This window comes from Anolis carolinensis, chromosome 2 (genome assembly GCF_035594765.1).
Source record: "Anolis carolinensis isolate JA03-04 chromosome 2, rAnoCar3.1.pri, whole genome shotgun sequence".
NCBI classification, from domain to species: domain Eukaryota; kingdom Metazoa; phylum Chordata; class Lepidosauria; order Squamata; family Dactyloidae; genus Anolis; species Anolis carolinensis.
This window is the reverse complement of record NC_085842.1, coordinates 235,411,091-235,432,855: the sequence shown is the minus strand read 5'-3', so window position 1 is coordinate 235,432,855 and position 21,765 is coordinate 235,411,091. Positions and strand designations below refer to the sequence as shown.

At 38.2% G+C, this 21,765-nt stretch overlaps 1 protein-coding gene across 7 annotated transcripts in view; it reads right to left on the bottom strand.

Annotated features, from left to right (window-relative positions):
- Positions 1 to 375: 375 nt before the first annotated feature.
- Positions 376 to 21,765, bottom strand: part of psip1 (PC4 and SRSF1 interacting protein 1) — a 43,472-nt gene continuing 22,082 nt past the window's right edge. For 3 of the 7 annotated variants that reach the window (XM_008103163.3, XM_008103162.3, XM_008103164.3), the window contains exons 9-17: positions 19,300 to 19,375; positions 15,734 to 15,953; positions 14,357 to 14,472; positions 9,844 to 9,953; positions 7,963 to 8,033; positions 7,082 to 7,183; positions 5,290 to 5,509; positions 3,554 to 3,659; positions 376 to 1,125 (exon numbers count right to left, since the gene is read on the bottom strand). In XM_008103163.3, the coding sequence (XP_008101370.2) occupies positions 1,065 to 1,125; positions 3,554 to 3,659; positions 5,290 to 5,509; positions 7,082 to 7,183; positions 7,963 to 8,033; positions 9,844 to 9,953; positions 14,357 to 14,472; positions 15,734 to 15,953; positions 19,300 to 19,375 (1,082 nt within the window). In that variant the 3' untranslated portion in view covers positions 376 to 1,064. Of the gene's footprint in view, positions 1,126 to 3,553; positions 3,660 to 5,289; positions 5,510 to 7,081; positions 7,184 to 7,962; positions 8,034 to 9,843; positions 9,954 to 13,867; positions 14,258 to 14,356; positions 14,473 to 15,733; positions 15,954 to 19,299; positions 19,376 to 21,765 lie in introns of those variants that run through there. The other 4 variants (XM_062971897.1, XM_062971899.1, XM_062971898.1 and 1 more) reach the window with 4 other exon arrangements.

Below are 21,765 nucleotides of genomic sequence, written 5' to 3'. Positions count from 1 at the left end.
GCCATCAACTATACAAAATACATAATATACACCTTAAATAATCTTATCTAGCAAGTTCATTTTATTGTTTACTAGAACACAAATTATTTCAAGTTGCTTCATGATAGTAAACTTTATGATTGGGGTCTAAGGCAGAAGACTATAGAGGCTGAAAGTCACAATTGGTTTGCATCTATAAACACATGTTAAGCAGGGAAAGTATCCTATTTCCTGAACTCAGATGTACAATTCTTTCTGGACCTGATATCCAGGTACCCTCACAATGCTTTAAAAAAGCATTTAATAAACTCCTAAGGATAAAACTAGTGAATGGATCTATGATATAGCAGTTCAGGAAAGCTGGGACATTTCAGGGAAAAAAAATACACAACCCTGTTTTTCTGCATAAACTTTTAATTTTTTAAAAAACAAATTTTTCAAGACAGTGTTTTACGACTAATGTGCATCAATAATTCCAATGGAAACAGTCATGTTTCCTTAGTATGATAGCAATACCAAAAGCATACAACAGAAAGTCAGAGCATATTAAATTGGCACAATTAGCTTCCAAGAACAAAACTAACTTCTTATAAAGGACTGACTGAATGTACTCATACATTACATTGCAGCTGCTACAAAATGCTCTTGGCTTCTTACAAAAACACAAGTGAGCAGACAACTTTGGCAAACATCAACTCTGAAAACTATGCACAGACACCAGGAAGAAAATAGGTTTGTAAAAGTAGACCAGTTTGGCAATTTTCAAAGGAAGGATTTTGGTCATTACCCAAAAAGCAAACATACAGTCGTTAGTTAAAACATACTACGGCACTAATCCTGAAACATACAAACACTTTTCAGTCTCTAAAACGCTTTACACTTGAACTGTGTATTGCTTATTAATACTGGGCCAAATGCTATCAGGATGTTTAAATACAAAGGTTAAAGAAAGCTTCTTCACAACCCCCATGAAATTGTACACATTAAAATACTATGCTTATAAAATTATTTAAAACTTTCAGCAATGTAGTCCTCAAATGCAAATCCTTATCTTTAAATGTACTTTACAAAAGTGTAGGCTGCATTCATTCGTTATCAGAGGTTGCCACCTTCGTCTTCTCTTGTTCTCTACCATCACCTGGCATCCTAAAGGAAGGCAAGAACAACAGCTCACTTTTAAACATCTTTAGCTGCATTTTTCTGGTTATATATTTTATTATGTAGTACATTTGAAGGCACTGTATAAACCAGGGGTGTCAAACTCATTTTCCTCAAGGGCCACATCAGCCTTATGGTTGCCTTCAAAGGGCCAATGAATCCATGGATGAATGATCCGTGGATACAGAGGGCCAACTATTTTTTTTTTTTACAAAGTGACCAGTGATTTTTTAGGTTTTACCCAATTTGGGTCTCCAGATGTTACTGAATGACAACTCCCACCACTTTTGATTATCCACCATGCAGATTGAGGAGAGTGGGAATTACAACCCAACAGCATCCGTGGCTCTGAGGTTGGGGAAGGTTAAATGACATTTTAAAGTCAGACCTCATATCCACAAGTCTTGTATCTAAATTAAAACCCCACTATCCTGATTAAAGAGAGCACACTGTAGCCTTCCAGATGTTACTGTATCACAACTCCCATCAGCTCTTGTCATGATGCCTTATGATGAGAGTTGTGGTCCAGCAACTTTCTGGAGGGCCATATAAAATGACATGGTGGGCCTGATTCGACCTGCCGGCCTTCAGTTTAACACATGGTATAAACTTTGTTGATTGGGAATAACAGGAGGCTATTCTTGTATATGGGGGGAAAGGTCTCCCAAGTCTCGTTAATTTCTCATGAAAGACTAATAATTCTCCTGAGATGCAAGTTTGGGAACAGCTATCTTAGATTAACATGATCAAACCTAAAACCTCTAAACCCAGCTGCAGAGCATTAAGGGAAGGTTTCTGCTAGCATGGCTGGGAAAAAGCAGATACTCAACAACTTTTTAAAAAATTTTTGATTACATTCCAACAATTAACAAAATTTTAGCGATGCATGTCTTATTTCAATATACATAATACCAAAAGTAACTAATGCTTAAATGACATTATAAACGATCCTTTGGAATGTAACACCCACCCCCCTACCCTCCCCCATTCCCTCTGACCCCAGAACAGCAATTCAATATATTATCATTGGATCATTTTAACTGTGTGGAACGCCTGGTTCAAGGTGGTGTATCTTTCGTCTCCATCTATTTTGTTAATTCGGACTGACCATTTCCTGAACCAGTCAGGTTCTTTTAGACTATTTGTATATTTTCTTTTCCTTTGATTAATGAAATCATTAATTATATATTCTGATATGTAAGACCACCAAGTTTCTACGTCCCATTTTGTCTCATCCCTCCATCCTCGGGCTATTGTGGCTTGTATTGCGGCTGTCATATATTTTAGAATCTCGGTCCAATTATTGTTATCGTCCCTTACCTTTGTTGTGAGGGACATAAATCTGGCTTTGTCCCATATTAATTCTTTCCCTATTATTTCTTCCATTTCTTTTCTTATTTTACTATAAAAGATTTGAATTTTTCTACAGTCCCACCACATGTGGGAGAATGAACCTATTCCCCCACATTTATGCCAACATTTGTTCGAGGTACTTCCCATTATATGAGCTAATTGGAGGGGGGTTCTATACCATTTTGAGATTATTTTCCTTTGTGTTTCTTTGATCCTTATATGATTAATTTTATGAATATTATCGATCAAGACCCGATTAGTTTCTCAGTAAAGTTTTTTTTCCTGTTTCCAAATCTCTGTAAGCGTTGCTTCCGTATTGTAAGTTAAGATAATTAGTTCATTAGCTCTACAACTTGAAGGGTGTAGTGTGCATTAATGAGTTTCTTCTACTATTCTTTCCTTTGGCATGCTTTGAAACAGCCCATGGAAAACAGTTCTAAAGAGTCAATCTTCAAACAAAAAAAAACTGTATTTTTGCCAATAAATCAATGCAGAACCACTGAAAGACATTCATATAAACAAACACTGCAATTATGAGACTACTAGAAATAATATAGAACACAGAAGTGTAAGAGATGGAGCTAGTGATGCTGATTTAGTCTGACAGAATAATACATTCATATAGTTTAAAGAGACCACATGGAGCATCCAGTCCAATCCCATTCTGCCATGCAGAAAAAGCACAATCAAAGCCTCTGTTTAAAAGCCTCCAAAGGAGCTCCCTGCGCACTCCAAGGCAGTGAGTTCTACTGCTGAACAGCTCCCACCATCCGGACATTCTTCCTAATGTTCAGGTGGAATTTCCTTTTCTGTAATTTCCACCTATTGCTTCCAGCCTTAGTCTATAGGGCAGCAAAAAACAAGCTTGCTCCTTATTTCTTTTCCAATGTTTAAACATTGTTTTTTTCCCTCAAGGTAAAATAATACTATCTGGTTATACATTCAGTGCTACATAGTATTTTATATTTGTTCTGCTTGTGTGGCAAGGATAAATACCCTTCTGACTTCAGAAAAACATAGGATCAGAACCACTATATATACAGACTGGGAAACAACCACTTACTTTTTCTTACTGCCAGCATCAAGCTTCTCTCTCTTTTCCTCTGTGCTCTCTCCATTCTGCTGGTTTGCATCTTGAGAATCAGAACCACCATTCACTACTTTTGTGCCTGTAACAAGGGAAGAAAAAAAACTGTTTTGTTTTGGCAGAACTAGTTGCCGGTTCATGTTAGTTTAATCTCAAAACCAGCTAGTTGTTATGTAGCTATGGTTTATTGTAATGTGCTCCACCTGGGCTGCCTTTGAAAAGTGCTCAGAAACTTTAGTTGGTCCAAAGAGCAGCAGCCAACAGTTAAAGGGCTGGTGGCTACAGGGAGCACACAACTCCCCTGTTGCAACAACTCCACTGGTTGCCAACTCATTTCTGGGCACAATTCAAAGTGCTGACTAAAGCCCTGTATTGCTTAGGTCCAGGTTATTTTTAAAAAGTATCTCTTTCTATGAACCTGGTGGACACCTACGATCTACTGGGGAGGGACTTTTTTCTGCCCCACCACCCGCTCAAGAAGCACATTTGGTGGGAACAAAGGAGAGGGTCATTTTGGTGCTGCTTCCAAACTGTGAATCTCCCTCCCAAGAGAGACCAGGATGGCCCCATCCCTGCTGGCCTTCCGCAGGCAGGTAAAGACCTTCTGTCAACAGGCATATGGGAAAGGATATGGGGCAGGCTTTGGGGAGGTTGTGGGTGGAATTGAGTGTTTTAAATGTAGTTTTTATTGTATTAATTGTATTTTAATTTTATAAACACACACTACTATTTAATTGTTTTTTAAAAAAAAATAAATTTTGTATTCGTTTTGAATTTTGTGGTTGGAGTCTCCATGGGGAGAAAGACGAGGTGAGTATAAATAAAACTAATAATAATTTCTTGAATCCCACCCCCATCCCCACTTAATTTATTAGCTACTGTGATTGACGGGATCTGTTCCCTTGTCACTAAGAAGCAGTTGACCAATGTTTTCTCCAAACCTGTGCAAGTTATCTCCATTGTGAGAGGCAGAAATAGGGCCCCTGCTGCCATTTCCTCTTATAGCAGATTGGTCACATGATGGGGAAGTGAAGAGATCAGAGTAATAGGAGAGCAGACTTCCATCCATCACAGTGGCTGACAGGTAATTGTGGAATGGAAGACTTTCTGGCTCCCTAGGTATTCTTTAATCGGGAGCCCCCAGTAGCACTGCAGGTTAAACCGCTGAGCTCCTGAACTTTGCGACCGAAATGTCGGAGGTTCGAATCTGGGGAGCGGTGTGAGTTCCCACTGTTAGCCCCAGCTTCTGCCAACCTAGCAGTTCGAAAACATGCAAATGTGAGTAGATCAATAAGTACCGCTCCGGCAGGAAGGTAACAGCGCTCCATGCAGTCATGCCAGCCATATGACCTTGGAGGTGTTTAGGGACAATACTGGCTCTTTGGCTTAGAAATGGAGATGAGCGCCAACCCTCACAGTCAGACATGACTAGACTTAATGTCAGGGGGAAACTTTTACTAACGTAGATATGATCTAGTTACAAGAATTGTAAATTCACCACAGTCACAAATGTATAACTCTCAATCGTGCATTCATAACCACCCAAGAGGATTTCGGCCATCATGCTGGATCCGGATTTGCTGGTTAAATTTTCTCCAAACCAGAAAACCATAGTAACCAGATTGGGTATAAGAACAGAGTCTTAAACCAACTTTAATCTGTACAAAACTATATTCCTAGGCCCATTTCCATGACCTGGACCCTGTAAGTACCTGCTTGCTCTCTCTCCTTCTCCGTTTTCTTGTTTGGTGCCTTCTTCCACTGCTCTTTGGTTTTGTTTGCTTCCTCATGCTGCTTCTGCTCAGCTAATGACTTATTCAAAACTTGAGAAAGAACAGAATCTCCTTCTCCCACAAGAAACATAGTCTTAAATTTGTTGTAAAGCATGGTTGCTTTTTCCATAACAACTTGGCTGACTTTGAACTTCCGTATCTGAAAAGATAAGAGGGAGAAGAGTCCATCTGCATATCTGTTCAAAGCATCCCAATACAGTAGAGTCTCACTTATCCAACACTCGCTTATCCAATGTTCTGGATTATCCAACGCATTTTTGTAGTCAATGTTTTCAATACATCATGATATTTTGGTGCTAAATTCGTAAATACAGTAATTACTACATAGCATTATTGTATATTGAACTACTTTTTCTGTCAACTTTGTTGTATAACATGATGTTTTGGTGCTTAATTTGTAAAATCATAACCTAATTTAATGTTTAATAGGCTTTTCCTTAATCCCTCCTTATTATCCAACATGGAGCCCCCAGATGGCGTAGTGGACTAAGTGACTTGAAGGTTGGGTTGCTGACCTGAAAGCTGCCAGGTTCGAATCCCACCTGGGGAGAGTGTGGATGAGCTCCCTCTATCAGCTCCAGCTCCATGCGGGGACATGAGAGAAGCCTCCCACAAGGATGGTAAAAACATCAAAACATCCGGGCGTCCCCTGGGCAACGTCCTTGCAGACGGCCAATTCTCTCACTCCAGAAGCAACTCCGGTTGCTCCTGACACGAAAAAAAATAATTATTATCCAACATATTTGCTTATCCAACATTCTGCTGGCCTGTTTATGTTGGATAAGTGAGACTCTACTGTATCTACTAAAAACAATCCACTTTACTTTATACATACCTATTATCTCTGAGATGCTTTCCATTAACTGCACTACATCCTAGTTCATTAATAAAATGTTTCAGATAGAGGATGAGCAGTGAGCAACCACAAACATTCAGAAATTGGGAACAAAAGAAACCAGGAGTGGCTACTGTCAGAAATATTCAAAGTTAACAATGTATTTTTAATTACAAAAGTTGGATAAGGCACTGAAAGGGTTGAAACAGTGCAGTGACTCAGCTACACCAACAGGTGGTTGTAAGCAGGTGTGCCTGTAAAATTGTGTGGAGGAGTAGAGGAGTTGAGGAGTAGCTGGTGGAGACAGAGAAAGAAGAATGAAGGAGTGAGTTGCTGTGTTTGTAGTTTGAATTGTCCGCAAGAAGAAAGAAGATAAAGCCATGGATTGTGTAAGTGAAGATAAGGCATTGGATTTATGCCTATGTAATGAACTTTATTTATGTTAGAAGAAACCAAATTTTGTAAATACTTCAAGAATGTTATTTTTGTAACAAGAAAAGCCTCCAGAGGAAGTGAAAGACAAATTAACCTAGTCTGCGTGTTTTTGCTCATTTGGTCATTTGCTATCCGCTGCTGAGTTACATTGCTGCTGTTAAACTGTATTACAATTTAAGGGGCAGGTCTTTTGTTTGTAAGCCCCCTCGTCTAACAGCTACTTGATTTTGCAAAAATGCTTTTTAAAATCTTTGTTGCTTGTCTAGCAGAATCAGAACTCCAGAGAAGCACATTTGCTACTTTTTAAAAAAATTCTGAGGAACAAAAGTGGCTTTTGGTGGTCTATGTACGGACTACAAGCCTCCATTTTACAATGTAAGGTTTATAAAAGATGAAACAGACTAAATTATATGCTTTACATTACGAAGAGCCACTACTTACTTTCTTAAGTGTTGAAATCATTTCAGCATGCTTCTGAGCCTGTTGCATCGTTACTTGAAGAGAAGCAAGCTCATCCAAAGCTTCAATACATCTGTTTACATTCTAATAAAACAAACCACAGAACATTTACATTTCTTTTTTTTGGGGGGGGGGGGGGGGAGATCACCATGTTTTGGACATAGTATTTTATGCTTCTTGCAGTTAAAACATACAGGACATCAGTGTCATTTCACAGTTCACAGTTATATGATGACTTTCTCATCTAGAAATTAAACCTCGTCTATTTAACAGAAATTATAATCTAATAAGGATCACATTTTTAAAAAGCAGAAGCGATCTAATACAGGTTGACTGTTTCTTATTCAGAATTCTGAAATACTCAACCTGTAACTAGCATACAGGACTGTTTAAAACAAGCTTGCTGACAGTTCCAATTGAAAGCCAGTGTAGTGTTACAGTTTGAGCAAGGGATTATAAATCTGGAGAACAGGGCAAAAAACCCCACTTTGCCATAAAACTCAATGGGTGCCCTTGGCCAAGTCACACTCTCAAAAGGAAGCAATGGCAAACTCCCCCTGACAAAATCTTGTCAAGAAAACCTTGTGATAGATTTGCCTTAGGGCCGCATTAAGTTAGAAATAACTTGAAGTCTCACAAGTATCTAGTTTAACAGATAATGACAAATATTAAGAGTCAGTACTTGTGCTTGTTTCCACAATTTTTTTCAAACAATTTAATTTGAATTCACATGTAAAGTTCAAAAGATACTCTAAACTTGGGAAATGGTAATTAGGTCACCTCAAGACAAAACTAAAAATTGTTTTTCAATAAATTTTATTTCCTTTCCTGCAGGAAATTAATGAATAACACAGTATACTTACAAGATGGTCAATTTGGAGTGAGTTTTTGATTTCTGCATGTATCCTTTGAAGTCTAGAATCCATTGATGTTTCTAAATATGAAAACAAAAACTTTAAAATACTGAACATAGAATTTGTTTGGATACAATTTTTTTCATTTTAGCATAAACAATGTAATACCAAAGTTATAATACAAGAAAACCAGTAATTTAAATACGCTATTTTGACTCCTCAGAATATTAGTAAGCATATTAATATGGCTGAAATGCAGATACCAATTGGTTATTCACTCGAAAAAAAACCACTATATTTTATTAAAACCTGTGGGCGCAAAGCAGCAGTTTGAAAGGCTTACCATATACAGGCAGTAAAGACAGGTTCTGTAGGTTTGTACTTAAGTTGAAATTGTATGTAAGTCGGAACAGGTACATTTTAAAGTGTAACGCCAGTCATACATATACATATATATATATACACACACACACACACAGATACATTTAGCTTTGGATAGCATAGGGACGGTCATGTTTGCTTTGCTGTCTGCGCCCCTGTTCAGAAGATTCCACCTCACTTTCTGTCCCTGTGATAATTGCACTTTGAAAATTGTGGCTTGTTGTGGAAACAAGGATGGGTGCTAAAGCTTCAGTGGAGACATCTTTTCCCCATGATAACTTTTTTAGGAGTGAATTTCCCTTCCGAGGGATAGATTCCTTTCACTTCCTGTTGTCTCACCCCCATTCTTAACTATAAGTTGGATGTAAGACAAATGTTTGTAACTCGGGGACTGCCTGTATATATTTTAATTTTGGATAACATAGTAAAAAGTTAATAGCTCTGTAATGTTTCTTTTGCAATCTGTGCCCCTGTTCAGAAGATTTCATTTCATTTCCTATCCCTGTGAAAATTGAATTTGGGTTGATAAAATTGGTGATAAAATTTCAGTGGAGACAACTCTTATAGGAGTATATTTCCCTTCCTAGAGATAGATTTCCTCTCACTTCGTTATTTCACCCCCATGTGTAACTAGGAGTCATATATGTAACTCGGATATTTGTAACTTGAGGACTGCCTGTATACTCAAATATAAGTCTAATAATTTTAGTTGAAAAACTAACCCCCAAAAACTTAAAGATTGATTGATAATCTACATGTCAATCTAATTAATGCATGTTAACTCTTCCCAAAGAAAGGGACTGAGTAAAGTGGTGAAATGCAAGAGATTAGTCTTCCCAGGAAACCCTAAAAGAAGCACCAACCTTCTCTACTTTCTGCCATGATGCTGCTTCTGACTTTTTGGATGACTGGATGGGGAAATTGTGGCACTGGCCAGGAGCAGAGGGCCCCAAGTTGGCACTGGTGCTTCCCTCTCTCCAGAAAACGACCCTCAGGGCTTATCCATGGACTATAACAAAATCCACAATTTTAGTCCCAAAACCTGCCCTTGACATGAGGTTAACTTATACATTAATACATATGGTAGGTTGCACATTCTAATGAACCAAGGGGAAAGAACACTGCGTTACTGTGGATAAGCAACATATTCACACAATCTGCCTCTCATTCCCACTTGCAGCAAGAATTGCTAAATGGAGCTTCGCTTATTTATTAGGATGTGCAAACCTTAGGAAACTCTCTGGTTTACCTCCCTCTTGATAAGAGAGAAAAAATTACTCTAAAGAAAGAGAACTTGGTTTCTTTCTCAGGCTAATGAGAAGCCAAAGAAGCCAAGGACCAAAATTCTGTGGTTTGTTTAGACACTACCTTCTACAAATAGGAGGCAGTATTCAGCACACTGGTTTGTCCCCAAAAAGATGGTATTCCCTTGAATTCCTATATGTTTTTACATTTAAATGTAGACAGTTAATTACAAAAAATATTTTAAAGTAGGTTTTGATTACTGACCTCTTTTTTTCTCCATCTTCTTAGCTTCTGGTTTCTTGCTTTCTTCCTTGTTTTGCCTTTCAAAAGTTTTCAACAACTTATTATAGTTTATCAAATTATGAAATGGTATCCTATGATACACAGTAAAATGCAGCATTTGAAAGGATAAAGAACTAACCTGATACCTTTTTATAAAACACTTTATGTGCAAAATTCACCAGATATGCTAGCTGCCCTCACTTCCAAATTTATTTAATTTGATATGAAAGTAAAATTTTTGCTTATGACTTAAATTGAAATTCTGCCTTCCTTCTAATAGTCCCTTGTCGCATTGGCTGCTTATTTCATGATCTCACCAATAAATGTGCCACATACCAAGGAGTAAAAAAAACAACATTGGTTCAATTCATCTTCCATTTAGCTTTAATTGAAGTTATTCTTATGCCATACTGTTTCAGAATCATACAGTAACTGGTTTGACATATCGCTGATAAACTAGGAGGTAAATTATAAATGTTAAATAATTTTTGAAATAGAACAAGATACTACTAAAAAATTGATATGATTTGTGTGTTCACCATGATTTAAGTTCTCACTACTGGAAAATATGTACCCATTTCCTCATTCCCTTCTGGCCTAGATCCAATAGGAAAAAAATGGTTCAGGAAAAAGGGCTTAATTTATGTTTTTGCTCATTATAGTAACTTTCCAAAAGTATTCAATATTAAAACGAACAGAAAACGAACTTCCAAGACTTAACAGGTTTATTTAAGTAATCACGGTGAATTAGAATCCACTTTCTCAGATTCATGATGGAGTATAATAAACAAGCCTCGGGACGTATGCAAAATGATGTGGTTATGCATTGTTATCAAAGTGAATTAGGACACAAAAAATGACAACTACATTAATATCACTGGTCATCCACTAACAAAGGACAGCTTTAACTTAACCAGATGCATGGGACCAAAGCCACATCAACACATCAAAGGAGCCTCAACCTAGCCCCTCTCCTCTGCTACTCAAAATACATGAAACAGTCAGAAAGATTTAGTTTCAGGTTTTTGGTATCACCATTGCTGAGGCTGTCTGGATAACAGGATTTAATGTTCAGGCCATATGCCAGTACTATTCCATGCTAAGGGTAAGATACCACTCACTTTTTGAATAAGTCATGACTTATACATAACCCGCTAGAAAATAACATCCTATCCACGGATACGGACATACTCTACATCAACACACAAGGATGGAGTACAAAAAGTACGAAAGCATTCAGCCAATTACAGAAAAAATGATGCTGAAAGGAGCTTCAATTCAGGGCAGAAAAAGAGACAGCACAGGAACACGTCATTATTTTAATAGAATTCAGGTCTCAAGGTCCAGATGAACTGCATTCAGGAATAGAAAAGGAATTTGCCAATTTATTTTGAGAGCTTCCATCTCTATTTCATAGCTCTTGGAAAACACTTGAAGCCCCTTCAGAATGGAGCTGGGCAGATGTTCCCAAATAAAAAGGGGGAGGTCAATGATGAAACTATCAGCTTCCCATCAAAACCAGATAAGGTTGAAGATCAGATGATTTAAAAACAGTCTGTGATCACTACTTTAAGAAAGTTATTGAAAAAAACTGAACCTTTCCAGAAGGCAACCAAGATGATAGGGGTCTGGGCAAAAGCCCCATGAAGAACGCATAAGGTGTTTAGTTTGGAGAACAGAAGATCAAGAGATGATGCATGCGATAACAAACTCCAAATATCCAAAGTGCCGTTACACAGAAAAAGGGACAGGGTTTGTTTGTTCATTGCTTCACTGAAGACTCCAATCATAAGAAAGAAGATGTGAGTTTTGATCAAAGTTAGAACTACTGTACATACTCATGGATAAGTTGACCTCATGTATAAGTTGAGTGAAGGTTTCGGGGCCAACATTATGGATTTTGATGTGACCCACAGAGGAAAACACCACGTTGTCTCAGGAAATCAGCTATTCCTGGCAGTTGTCACCACCATCATTTTTGCACCCAGGCATTCAAAAAAGCCAAAAGTGGTGCCACAGTGGGGAGATTAGAAGAGGTTGATGGTTCTTTTATGTTCACTAGGACAGACTAAATCCTTGCCTTTCACCATTTTACTCAGTAACGTGAATGATTCCTTTTTTTTTAGTGTCAAGATGAAACAGCTTTTTGAGGATTTATTTTTTGACTGATATTTCTAGTCTAGTTGGTGGGTAGGACAATACAGAGTGCAGATAGATCTTTGAAATCAGAACTGTCAGGCAGAATGTAGAACATGCTACAGCAGTCATGTTGGGTCTTCACTTGGCTGGTTTGAACTATACCTTGAGAGCACCTTTATGGCAGAAAGGAAGAGGCAGTTTTGTGTCTTAGTTATTCCACAAGGGAAAAGCCCATTTTCTTGACTTCCCTGTGAGATAGTGAATTTCTCTGTGGTGGCAGCCAGATTTAGTATTTCAGGTAGACTGAACCATTAGCTCACTTTAAACTTCAGATGTATTGTTTTAGAGCTTCTGTCGTTCTTCTCCACCAAAGGGGCTTTCCCCCACATTTCCACAGAAAACCATACCAAAAAGGTGGATCTGAACTAAAACTCTTCTCTAAGGGGCCCATTACTGACAACAGACACTGAAGTAGTATTCCAAATACTTCCTTGCAACTGAAAGACATGCAGGTGGATATCATGAGTATATTAGTAACACCAGGTTCCCAACCTTTAGATAATTGCACCCAGCAGTTTTGTATATACCTTTTCTTTTATGGGGGTCATCCCCCACCTTTCTCCTAGCTGTTGTTGTCATATGAGACTCCTCTAGGCTACTGGTGTGTGTGTGTGTGTGTGTGCAGGAGCTGCCAATATCTGTTCAGTCAGAAATAACATCTGTAGACAGCCTTGGTTCAGATGCTTCCACTACCTTTGCCGGCTCTCAATGGAACTGGAGACTTTTTGGGGGCAGCAGCAGAAGCGTGTGGCTAGGCATGCAGAAAACAAATTGATAGTATCACATGCTAATGTGCTGTAGTGGTTTGAGCCTTCAGTGATAACACTAGAGAGCCGGATCTAAATTCCTGCTCAGCCATGGAAAGTAATTCTCTTTCAGCTTCAGAGGAAGGCAATGGCAAATCCCTTTTGAACAAATCTTGCCAAGAAAATCCCATGAAATCAGAGATGACTTGAAGGCATAAAACATCGCAAGACGGAGATGCTTCTTCTACTACCCTTTTCTTCGGCATCTGTTTCCTTTTCTACCCCTCCTCCCTTTTTTGAAAGCATCTTGCATCTGTCTTCTCTGGTGATGAGATGATGAAAACTGCAAGAGGTGACATCTCTTCCAGAAAGAAACCAAATTATGTATTCAGGTTTGGAGAAGGCAGAGAACATCCCAAAGAAACTAGATGCCCACAAATTCAATCTAGTAGCAATGTCCTGAACACAAGATTTTAAGAGCCTATATATATGAATAAGCTAACTAACTAGTGATGCATACGGTCCCGTTGTTTTCTTAACAAAAAAATAGTATACTTTGGACTGAACAAACCTTCCTGACAATGAAATATATTGCTATAGTTTTGTAGAGGCAATTAACAGCCCCAGTCTTAGTTTGGATGTTTATAATCAGTGTTAAAAATTCCATGGTTGTTTTATTTTTGTTCCGTTAAAGTTTTTCTTTTTCACTTCAATTTTTGACCACATTTTCCATAAACATATATTAGTACTTGGATACTAAATTCCACCATGATTCTGAGGAAACAGATTGTGATCTATAAAAACCTCATATTAAAATACATTATTGTTTTCATAATGCCGTGAGATTTTTCTCCTTTTTCTTGTTCACATTAATTTAAATTCCCTGTGTTCATTAATTAATTAATTAGCAATGTAGATTTATTAATCAATAGAATATTGTTACATAACATGTACATCTTCTTGAGCTACCACCCCTGTCTTTGGAAGTAAAAAATATATTTGCAAGGAGCTCTTTATTGCCAGATCTGATTATCTTTTAACAAAAAGACAATCAGACAAAGTATGGTTGAATATTATTTATTTATGAAAATACGTATATCCTGGCTTGTTTGAGGACCTCAGGGTGGCTTACAAGAAAATCAATTTAGAACAATGAATGAGAACTCCGATTTAATATCCTAAACATCATACAATCTAAAACCAGTCAAAACATTTTAATATAATGCAGCCACAGATTTGCAGCCTGGATAAAATCAATTAGTCCTGAAGGCTTTAACAAAAAGCCAAGTTTTATTGACTTGGCAACTAACTGATACCAATCTTGGCACAGATCAAGCCTTGAAATGGAGATTTATTTCACAACTAGGATGCCACCGCGGAGAAGGTCCTCTTCCATGTCCTCCCATAATCTATTTCCTCTACTAGTGGTCTTGTCCAATAGATCTCAATCTCTGGGCAGTCACAAAGAAAGAAAGAGGCATTCCCTCAAGTATCAAGGGCCTTTTATTTCAAATGCCGTAATCACATTCCGTATCCACACTTATACTCACAAATCTTCTTCCACTTGTTCTTCCTGTTTACATTTTCTTTCTGCTCCTTCTCGCTCGTGTTGGGTTTTTAAAATATTCCTTCTATGAGGCCCTTGAACATTTCTTCCTTTTTTCTTCTATTTCATATTAATTTTGAACAGAAGGATACAATATTTTTATTATCTGTCCAGTTCAACATCTAACTCAGATGCGTGCTTAATGATCAATTATTATTTCTTTTAACAATCAAGAATGTATTTAAACAAATCATACATAAAGGTAAGGCTCATAAGGTAAGGTAAAGGTTTCCCCTGACCTTAAGTCCAGTCATGACCGACTCTGGGGGTTGGTGCTCATCTCCATTTCTAAGCCGAAGAGCCGGCGTTGTCCATAGACACCTCCAAGGTCATGTGGCCGGCATGACTGCATGGAGTGCCGTTACCTTCCCGCCGGAGCGGTACCTATTGATCTACTCACATTGGCATGTTTTCGAACAGCTAGGTTGGCAGAAGCTGGGGCTAACAGCGGGTGCTCATTCCGCTCCCGGGATTTGAACCTGGGACCTTTTGGCCCGCAAGTTCAGCAGTTCAGTGCTTTAACACACTGTGCCACCAGGGGCCCCCCTTAAGGCTCATAAAAGAAATAATATTTTGATTGTACAGTTACTCCTTTATATTTCCTTAAGCACAGAAGAAAGCACATGCATTCAAGGTATCTGGAAGCTGAGATGCTGTTTAGTGTTCGGGCATACCTCCACTGCTAGTCAATAGCTGGTGGGTCCCCAGCTAGAAAATGCTATGTATTTTGCTAGAAATCTAGGATGGTGACCACTCCCCAACTCTAGCTATAAAACTATAAGCAAAATAGCCAAAAATATTTCAAATCCCTAGCTGGCATTACGACAAAACATGAAGACTGAATGCTTCTCCTTTCTCTCTTCCACCCACTCCTCCACCCTCAGCCTTCAATCAATGACTATCACTCAGCCTAACCTAATTTGTAGGATTGCTATAAGAAGAAAAGGGGGGGGGGAGAGAAAGTGACATGCTGTGTCCTGAAATCCTTAGGGATAATAGATATAAGGATATCACATGTTTTCACTCAACATAACAAAGCCAAATGTTCCCATTTCAAGAGGCAAGAGTCTGCTTCAGTATGATTAGTCATTAATTCAACCTACATCACAAACACAAGTATTCAGTCTTCTCCTTTTGTCATAAGACCAATTAGATCTTTGAAGTTTTTACTATTTTGTTTATTGTTCTTAACTTGAAAACAACTTTAGGTTACACTCATGCACTACTACTTTGTTTTCTCAACAAAATACAAAACCAGCCATAGAATTAATAGTTATACATGCAAAGGAATTCTTCCCTGCCTAATGGGATGTACACATACCTTACTCCCTTCCTGCTCCTCTCCATCTTCTTCAGAGTCTGAGGCTGATCCCAGTTTAGTGGTGGTTTTCTTTTTCGTCTCAACTTCTTTTTTCCCTTCTTTTTTGTCTGGGTCTTTTCTTACTTTGTCTTCTTCTCGTTGACTCTCTTCATCTTTTTTCTGTTTTTTGGGTATTTTTTCATCAGCTCCCTTTCTCTTGGTCTTATCTTCCTCATTAACACTGAAAAAATATATTTTTATTTTTATTTTCTAGTCACCTCAAAAGTCTCCCTTTTGCTATGAAAATGTCCCTTGAAAGTGAACTTCTAGAAGGATGTCCAAGAGATGATTCATACTCTTGGATGTTACATACAACAACATAAATTAATGAAGCCTACAGAGTTACCAGTTAGTTTGTGATAACACTCATGCACTACAAAGATCAAATGGAGATGCTAACTGCATGAAATAGTACCTCAATATAAGGAGGGTATAGTAACCCCTTAATCTGACTTACCACACAAGGACAAAAGAACACTATCTCAATTGCCTGAGCAATACATATATAGTTTACACATGGAACCCTGTGTTCTTACACATATTTTATTTCAACTGTTTTTAAGCTGGCTTTCCTCAATGCTATCAGGGCAGCATATGACCAAGTTAACAAAACACAAACAGAAAATAAACATTCAGACACAGAACAGAGCAGCATGCAAGAAACGAAAACAGATTGCACCCTTCATATATTATATAAACTTCTACACTGATAAAATTTGTTAGGAAAGGAAAATCGAACTGAAAGCATAATGCCTTTATAGAAATCAATGGTTTAAATATTTCATTCTGTACTAGTTATTGATTCACAAAAAAGATATTGTAGAATTGGAAAAGATAGTGAGGAGCCCAGTGCTCAAGGAACTCAAGGAAATCTAAACTAAAAAAAAAACCTCAAAATGTTTGGGATCTTATAGGTTAGAAAAATGGCAGGTAATAGGTGACTAAAACTCTTCGGTTCTTCATCATGCTGTGTATTCACTTCTACTTGAAATATTTTGGGATTACCATATCTATCAGGTGGCTTTCGAACTCTTTTGCTTCTCCTCAATACTATATGGTAGAAGTATTTCAAACCATGCACAGCATATACAAGTGAATGGAGAGAGATATTTTAATTCCTTTCCTAATATTATCTAAACCAGTGGTTCTCAATCTGGGGTCCCCAGATGTTTTTGGTCTACAACTCCCAGAAATTCCAGCCAGTTTACCAGCTGCTAGGATTTCTGGGAGTTGAAGGCCAAAAACATCTGGGGACCCCAAGTTGAGAACCACCAGCCTAAGCAGTATTATATAAATAACTGTACAGTGCAAGCTTCAAGAGAGAAAGAATGGGCTATTTCTTTACACAGCACACTACCATAGAATTGAATTTGTTTCCACAAGCTCAGTTGAACACCACTAACTAAAATGACTTTGAAACAGGATGGTTTTTTTTCATGTCAAGTGACTTGAGAGACTGCAATTCGCTTCTGGTGTGAGAAAATTGGCTGTCTGCAAAGACATTGCCCAGGGGATGCCCAGATGTTTGATATTTTACCACCCTTGTGGGGGGCGTCTCTCATGTCCCCACATGGGGAGCTAGAGCTGACAAAGAGAGCTCATATGCGCTCTCCCCGGATTCAAATTGGCAATCTTCAGGTCAGCAACCCAACCTTCAAGTCAGAAGTCCTGCTGGCACAAGGGTTTAACCCATTGTGCTACCGGGGGCTCCTTAAATGAATTCATTGAAAACAAGATCCTCCCTCTGATCACCTGACAACTTATTCCAAGTGGTGATGGTTGGGAAAATGGTAGAGAGCCTCAACTGAGTAACAAAGTGTTTAGCCAGCGCCATTTGACAGGGGTGGGCAATGCAGGCTGCACACACTGCATTTCCTGTGATAAAAGATGATTCTTTGAGGGCCCAGCTACCAGGCAGTGTAGGATTATCATTAACTAGCTGCTATGTCAGTTATATCCAGAAATGGATTGGTAACAAATGTTGCTGAGTAAGATCTAAGTTGTTTGCCTGAAAATATAGTTTGAGTGGTCAACTACAGTCACACATTGGGTCTGTGTAAGTTAGCTGGGGGATGTCCCCCAAACCTCAAGGGAGTATGCAAAGTAAGCTCATTCACTTCCCCCCTTAATGTGCAGCAAGTTCATCTGATGAACTTTCTGTCCCTTAAATTGGTCTATATAAAAATTATACTCCACTCCCATTTCCTATTTCAGTCCAATCCCTCTTTTTCAGATTATGTGCTTTCTTTCACCTTGGCAATCCTTCTCCGTGCATATCATCTGGTGCCAATGCAGACAATCCTCAAGTTACAAACATCCAATTTACATATGACTCATAGTTAAGAACAGGGATGGGGGTGAGACAACAGGAAGTGAGAGTAATCTACCCCTTGGAAGGGATATTCGCTCCTGGAAGATTTACTAAAGGGAAAAGGTGTCTGAACTGAAGCTTTATTTCCAATCCTTGTTTCCACAACAAGCCATATTTTTCAAAATCCAGTTCTCAGAGGGACAGACCTACAGAACTTATCTTGTTCATAATTTGGGGATTGCCTGTATTAGTAAAGCACTCAATGGAATAAAAGGTACTTCTTAAAATATGTGTGAGGGCATAGAACCCACATGTGGGACTGCAGAGACCATGAGGTATAGGTAAGACGTATTTGTCATAATTTGTATTAGTTAGGAAGCTGATTCCTGAATTTTACTCTGAATCTTCAAAAGCAGTCTTAAGCACAACTACCACAATACTAGTGGTCAAAGTAGCTATGTCCAAAAAAGGGTTGCAACTGAGGCACCAGCCTCTGCCGTCCCATGGAGATGAGTAAGTTTCTCAGGACCAGTTAGACCTTCAAAGTAGGAGTCAATGAAATAATAGTGTCTTCAATTTCCAACCCACAGACTAGCCAAAAGTTGTTCAGAATTTTAGAATATTTAACCACTACTCATACTCTCCTGATATCAGGATAATCCATGCAGTTTTCTCACTGAAACTGTGCCTGAAGCCAAAATGAAGATGATCCAACACTGGCTTTTATCGAACACTGGCTGGAGTTGAATTCTCAGACTCATGGCCTCAAAGGAAATATATTTTCAAGTGGCCCCTACTTAAAATCTGACTAGAACTGACAAAGAATTTCACAGCTGCCTTCTTCAAGACAGCTGGTAATTCTTCACATAACTAACACCTTCTGGACTCAGCCTGCCATTGATGTACTACTACTAAATATAAGGAATCCAAAACAGCAAAGATCCAGAGAACTGGCTATCTTGTGTGGTTCTAGAGGATCCTCTGGAATGGCCTTTAACAGAAGACATACAGGAATCTGCTTTGAAAAACTGATTTTAGATTCTATGCTAGGAAACAAAGGTTCACCAACAGTACCGGTCTTGCACCATCAAATAAAGACAAATTAGTTCACTCACATAAATAGCTAACTAGTTATAATCTATGAAATTTCTGCCATGTTGTGATGCTAATTCTCCAGGAGAAATACAAATGCTTTAAAAATCTTTAAAACTCTTACGTGTTGCTTTCAGGAGGACAGGTTGGTTTTATCAATTTTGGTCGCCCTCTGGGTTTTGGAATCTTCACTTCAGTAGCTATTTCATTAAAAAGATAATTTTATTAAATATCACTATATCAGTTTAAATTTAATTGATCGTCAAGAGACAAGACAGGCAATTAGAGTAGCACTATGAATCCCCAGACCTCAATTTGAAATTTTTATTCTTTCATCAGAAATACCAACTACAAAGCAAACAAGTGATTAAACCTAATATGGTATGATTTCCATTTTTCCACTTATAGACAACTAGATTCTGTCCTTAAATGCTAGTTCATTCAGTTTCGTATATTCATGCTGATAAATCTTTATGAAGCAAGTTTTGTACACTATTCTTCTATGATCTCAGTAAAGACTTAAAACCTGGAGGTGTTGTGTAAGTCCTTGAAGCAGGTTTTAAAACTCTGGAAAGGCTGCAAAAAAAAAAAAAGCCAAAAATCCTATTATGAGCTGTTCAACAGTGGAATTCTGTGCCTTGGAGTGCGATGGAAGCTCCTTCCTTGGAAGCTTTTAAACAAGTTGGATGGTCATCTGTTGGGGGTGCTTTGATTGTGTTTTATCTGCATGGCAGGGAGTTGGTCTAGATCAGGGGTCCCCAAACTAAGGCCCGGGGGCCAGATGCGGCCCTCCAAGGTCATTTATCTGGCCCCTGCCCTCAGTTTTAGACTAAGTCTGAAATGACTTGAAGGCACACAAAAACAACAACAATCCTAATTAACTTGACTATCTCATCAGCAAGAAGCAGGCCCACACTTCCCATTGACATCCTGGTAGGTTTATGTTGGTTAAAATTCTTCTTGTTTTTAAATATTGTATTGTTCTTTCATAAGTTTTTTTTTGCACTATAAATAAGATGTGCAGTGTGCGTAGGAATTTGTTTGTTTGTTTTTTCAAACTATAGTCTGGCCCCCCAACACTCTGAGGAACCGTGGACCGGCCCTCTACTTTAAAAGTTTGAGGACCCCTGGTCTAGATAGTCTAGATCAGGGGTCCTCAAACTTTTTAACCCAAGGGCCGGTCCACAATCCTTCAGACTGTTGAGGGGCCGGATTATCATTTGAAAAAAAATACAAACAAATTCCAATGCACACTGCACATGTCTTATTTGTAGTGCAAAAACAACAACACCAAGAACAATGAAATAACAATACAATATTTAAAAATAAAAACAATTTTAACCCAACATACATTTATCAGGATTTCAATGGGAAGTGTGCTCCTGCTTCTGGCCAATGAGATAGTCAAGTTAATTAGGATTGTTGTTGTTGTTGTTGTTGTGTGCCTTCAAGTCATTTCAGACTTTGGGTGAGCCTAAGTCTAAAATGTATTTATTTATTTATTAATTATTCTTCATTTATTTACTACATTTGTATCACACCTTTCTCACCCCAAAGGGGACTCAGAGTGGCTTACACATTATATGTACATACAATATATTATATTATTAGCATAGCACAATATTAGCATTATATATTACTATACTGAACTATACCACTATACTGTAATATTATTAGTAATATTAAATGTAATATAGAATATATAATTAATATTATATGGTATTATTATTAGTGTTATATTGTATTACATTATAATATTATTATCAATATTATATGTATATAATATTATATTATAAAACTGAGGGCGGGGGCCAGGTAAATGACCTCGGAGGGCCACATCCGGCCCCCGGGCCTTAGTTTGGGGACCCCTGGTCTAGATAGTCCAACCTGATTATTCTATGATTCTATGTTGCTACTTCTATGGTCACATGGGATTTCAGCTGTAGCACTAAAAGCAGCACTGAGCAAAGCACAGCCTTACAAATCTTGTTAGGCCACAATGAACAATTGGCTGTTCTGGCAAGTGTATTGCTGGGAGCTGAGGTCCACTGATTTAAAGGGTGTATTTGAGTTGGAACTAACAATTGGATTTAGACTATTATTTTAGTAAAATGCTACTAAAATCAAGGAATTTCATTTTAGCAAACATGACAATTATTTTTATATCAATTTTTTCTTTCTTTCATGAGCATAAGGCATTATTAGGGTGTAGCCGTGATGATCTGAAATGGTCTTAGAATGATATTGTTCTAGAATAGACTTATAAATGCTCATACCACTATATGCTGAAGGGTATATTGCAGAACTCTAGCTTGCCAAGTTCCAGGGACTGGGGCTGCAGCTATCTAGGCTACTGCTTTTAAACTGTGAGTCCGACCCCAAATGGGGTCCCCTTAGCTCAGTGGTTCTCAACCTGGGGGTCCCCAGATGTTTTGGCCTTCAACTCCCAGAAATCCCAACAGCTGATAAACTGACTGGGATGTCTGGGAGTTGTAGGCCAAAACACATGAGGACCCACAGGTTGAGAACCACTGCCTTAGCTCAATGCCTGGGTTGCACGACTGGACTTAACATTAGGGGAAACCTTTAC